Here is a 4,669-nt window from a genome sequence, read left to right on the forward strand (position 1 = left end):
CTTAGCTACGGCGTCTCACATAATCCTATCGTGGTTTTGGGACATACAATCCCAACAATAATAATTAATATTATCAATTTCCTTGCGTGTCAGTGTGTGTTTTCGCGGTTGCTGTGTTGTTTGAGACTTTGTATCACCTGTGGCACATTCCCGCATAACATGAACTCTGGTATGCGGGTATGTGCCACACGTGACAGAGAAAGGGTTTCATGACGTACGCGACAAGTATTTTGCGTTATTGAGGTCATGACCAGTAAATCGTGTTCGGCATACACTCATCCTGGGCTATGCAAATTTTGGAATGTACTACAACCTATAGAGACGACCGGGAGAGCGCCCAGACGTAGGCGGCTAGATAGATAGATACGTAGATAGAAACGCCCAAAATGCCTGAGGTTCGCTAAGAAATGCTTCGCATTTAAAAACTTGGAGGATGCTTGAGCTTCGCCTTCAAGAGCAGAACGCGATAGCGTAATCAGGCCCCGAGCGCATCGCTTTCTCAATTGCTAGCCTCATTCCGGTTTTCGGTGGATGCCTCAACCGTGCCGCAAGGAAACGAACGTCTGTGCGCGTTACATTGGCCGTCTCAAACTACCCTAGAATGCCTACTGCAATTACAGTTACGAAGTGCCCACTGCTCCATAATTCTTACTTTTGCGAATCAGCGAAGGGCCCACTACGAGTGTACAACAGTGAACACACGAGTGTACAACAGTGAACAACGTTTATTGGGAGCGACGCTTTTTATAGCCTCTGAAGAGTATGCGCATACAAGGTGCGCAGTGGCAGTGACATGTGCCAATGACGATGCATCAGTCTTCTTTCCCCTTAAGGCTGGTAGCGATCCGACAGGCGTCGGTTTCTGGTGGACCTGCGTAACATAGTTTCGCCAGGATCGAACTCTTTATTGCCATCATATTGCGCGCCGCTGACGTCATTTCCAACCTGGTTGTCATGCGTATTTGGTCGGCTGTCCGCGTCTGGCGCACCTGGGCTCTGGGGTCCTTCTCTTGAGGTCACTGGTGCACCGGTTTCGCCAGCTTCCGTCTGCGATGTCTCAACCACGGGCTCTTGCTTGACTTCTACTTCACCGGCGGCGAGTCCCGGGCTGTCGGTTTCTCTTGCTCTCAGCTGGTCATAATGCCGGCGATGATGTTCGCCGTCTGCGGCCTTGATGGTTACCATGCGGTGGCCTTCGGGGGCCTGTACAACACCAGCTTTCCACCTGGCTCCTGTCCCGTAGTTACTGTACCAAACAGAGTCTCCCACTTGGCGAGTGGTTCCGGGGTGCTCAGTATCTGCGTGAGAAAATGGCCGACATGACACGATGTTATCCAACTTGCATCGAGGCTCAAAACCAAGCAGCATGGACGCTGGCGTTTTCCCGCTGCGCAGGGGGGTGCGGCGATACTGCAACAGAATTCGGTCTAATCGGCCTTGCAGTGTGCCACTAGCGTTCTTGCGCAGTTAATCGTTCGCACAGCCCTCTCTGCTAACCCGTTGAACTGCGGATGATAAGGCGCGGTGCGAAAGTGGCGAATATTGTTTTCATTCATGAACGACTGAAACTGCGCGCTAGCAAACTGTGGTCCGTTATCGGAAACCACGGTTCGGGGCAGGCCAAACCTACTAAACATTGATTGTAAGGCTTCGATAGTCCGTCCCGCGCTGGCTATCTTCACTGGGCTCACCTCTATCCACTTCGTGTGCGAGTCAACCGCGATGAGCAACATATGTCCGTCAACCGGGCCGACATAGTCTACGTGCACCCTTGACCACTTTTCCTTGGTTTCCGGCCATGGCACAGGCTCCTTGGCAGGTGGCATGCTGCTACACTGCACACATGCAGGGCAAGTGTTTACCATACGTTCAATGTCCCGATCCAGCCCAGGATACCAAAATATGGAGCGCGCCAACTTCTTCATCGACGTTATCCATTGATGAGTCTCGTGCAGCATGCGCAGTACGGAATTCCGGGCGGCGACTGGAATTATCGCTCGGTGGCCCCAGTAGACAATGTCATTACTGCACACAAGCTCGCGTTTTTTGAAAAAGAATGGACGTAAGTCTGGATTTGCCCTCGGTAGTTTCCTAGGCCAGCCGTCGCGAATGTAAACAGAGACTTGTTTGAGGGTGCTATCTGCTTTTGTCGCCCGGGCCAAATCACTAGACGACATCAGGGTGGTGTCCAGTTGCTCCGCGAAAAGTACGTACTCACGGGCGTCGTTATTGATGGACTCCATGGTACTGGCATCGTGCGGGTAGCTTGCCGGAAGGCGGCTCAGGGCATCAGCTACCGGAAGGGTGTTTCCTGCCTTGTACTCGATCGTGTACGTGTAGCCGCCGAGTAATAAAGACCAACGTTGGATCCGTGCCGCTGCCAGAGCAGGTACGGGCTTGTCTGGGCTGAGCAGTCGCAGCAGTGGCTTGTGATCTGTAATTAGCGCGAAAGTGTTACCTAGTAGGTATTCACGAAATTTGGTCACCCCAAAGACAACTGCCAGCGCTTCACGCTCAATTTGTGCGTAATTCCGCTCTGCGGCAGTGAGAGTGCGCGACCGAAATCCAACTGGCTTCGCCTCTCCGTTGACCCGGTGGTATAAAACAGCCCCGATGCCGTAAGACGACGCGTCCGTTTCTAGCACGAGGGGCTTGTCCGGATCGTGGTGCGTGAGGAACTTGGCACCTTGAACGAGGCGTTTCGTTGCTTCAAAAGCGGCCGCTTGCCTTGCTCCCCACTGCCAACGGGCGTTTTTCTTTAACAGTTCATACAACGGTGCGAGAACAGTGGACAAGTTGCCAAAGATTGCATGGTAATACGCCACGAAGCCGATGAATGACCGCAGCTCCGCCACACATGTGGGCCTTGGCATTCCTGATACTGCTTCAATGTTCTCCGCTTTTGGCAAAAGGCCGTCTGCGCATATGCGGTGCCCAAGGTACTCAACTTCTTTCTTTCGTATTTTGCATTTGCTTGGGTGAAGCTTCACACCGTAGTCCCGCAACCTCTGGAAGACTTCGCGCAATTTTTCGCAGTTGTCTTGCTTCTCTGCCACTACCACGTCGTCCAAGTAAACTTGAACGCCCGGTATTCTTTGAAGGATGGCTTCCGTGCGTCTCTGAAAAATTTCTGGGGCGGACGCCACACCGAAAGGGAGCCAGTTGAAGCAGAATATTCCTTTTTGCGTGTTAACGACTAGAAGCTGCTTTGCGTTCTCATCTAGAGGTAGCTGGCTGTAAGCGTCCTTTAGATCGATTGTAGAGAACACTTCGCCTCCACTAGCAAAGATGTCTTGGATTTTGGGCAACGGATATTTTTCCGTGTGGCAAGCAGCGTTGACTGTTACTTTGATGTCACCGCAAAGTCGTATGGACCCATTTTTCTTTACTACCGGAACAAGAGGCGTCGCCCAGTTAGCGCAAGCAACTGGTGTCCAGATTCCTGTCTGAACGAGACGATCTATCTCTTGGCTAACGGCTTCTCTCATCGCGTAAGGCACGGCACGTGCCTTAAAGAAACGAGGTACGACACCTTCGCGCAAGCGTAACTCAACGGGTGGCCCTTTGATTAAACCTAGCTCTTCCGAGAACAAGCCCTGAATTCGTCTAACAACTGCTGCACTTGTAAATCGTCCTCAGTGGAGGATGGCTTACCGGGGGCAGCCTTCATTCCGACGGCGAGAACCTGCCTTCCGTGCTGTTCGAAGGCTTTGATGACGTCCCGCCCGCACAGATCCGGCCCAGAGCACCCTAGCACCACCAAGGCAGCTTCCAGTGTGGTTCCGCTGAATGTCACCGAGATAATGAGTTGACCCTTGACGGGAAGTTGACCGAGGAAACAAGTCAGTTGCAAGGTAGTCTTCTGGAGCAGAGGCCAAAGGTGACGGTATTTGGTGTAGGTAGGCCATGTGATGATTGTTACGGGGGAACCTGCGTCTACTTGCATTCGGAGAGCCACTCCATCCCATTCCATGGTGCGATAAATTGGCTGGACCATGTTCACCGATGCCGCTTGCAAGTTGAGCAGGAATTGTTCGTAGTCTTCATTATCAGACCACTGGCTTTCACAGTGGAATACTTTGTTTTGCCGACACTGGTGCTGCTGGCACACACGGGCTAGGTGCCCTTGCCTCTTACAAGTGAAGCATTTAACTGAACGGAACTTGCATTTTTCCGCTGTATGACCGCTTTTGCCGCACCATGGGCACGCCCCTTTGTGCCGCCAGTCTTCCCTGCTCGCAGACTGTCGTAGCGACGAAAGCCTGGTTGATTGGCCCTTGCGCTTCATCATCATAGCATGCACATCAACAGTGTTTTGCGCGCTGGCCATGTGGACCACGTTTGCCGCTGCCATCTCTGCAGCACGCACTGCCTCTTCCGCCTCTGTCAGCGTGAGTTCCGTCTTTGCCAACAGTTGCCGACGAACATTCGCGTCGCACAGGCCGCAAACAATGCGGTCCCTTTGCATCTTGTCGAGAGCGTTACCAAAATTACACCTGCTTGCAATCTTTCGTATTTCCACTAGAAATTCATTTGCCGACTCTCCTGCAAGCTGATTTCTTGTGAAGAACCTGTACGATTCTGCAATTTCGTTGCATGCCGGAGCAAATCGCTCACCCAGGAACTTCACAGCGGCGTCGTATTTCAGGTCCTGTATCTTCGCCGGCGC

At 52.4% G+C, this 4,669-nt stretch overlaps 1 protein-coding gene across 1 annotated transcript; it reads right to left on the reverse strand.

The window, feature by feature from the left end:
* Positions 1-707: 707 nt before the first annotated feature.
* LOC125758488 (uncharacterized) lies at positions 708-4,243 on the reverse strand. Its single transcript, XM_049415800.1, has 2 exons — positions 3,655-4,243; positions 708-1,298 (listed from the first exon to the last, which is right to left on the reverse strand). The coding sequence occupies exons 1-2, from the start codon at positions 3,995-3,997 to the stop codon at positions 829-831; spliced, it is 813 nt and encodes a 270-aa protein (XP_049271757.1). The 5' UTR covers positions 3,998-4,243; the 3' UTR covers positions 708-828.
* Positions 4,244-4,669: the final 426 nt, after the last annotated feature.

This window comes from Rhipicephalus sanguineus, chromosome 5, assembly GCF_013339695.2.
Source record: "Rhipicephalus sanguineus isolate Rsan-2018 chromosome 5, BIME_Rsan_1.4, whole genome shotgun sequence".
NCBI lineage: Eukaryota > Metazoa > Arthropoda > Arachnida > Ixodida > Ixodidae > Rhipicephalus > Rhipicephalus sanguineus.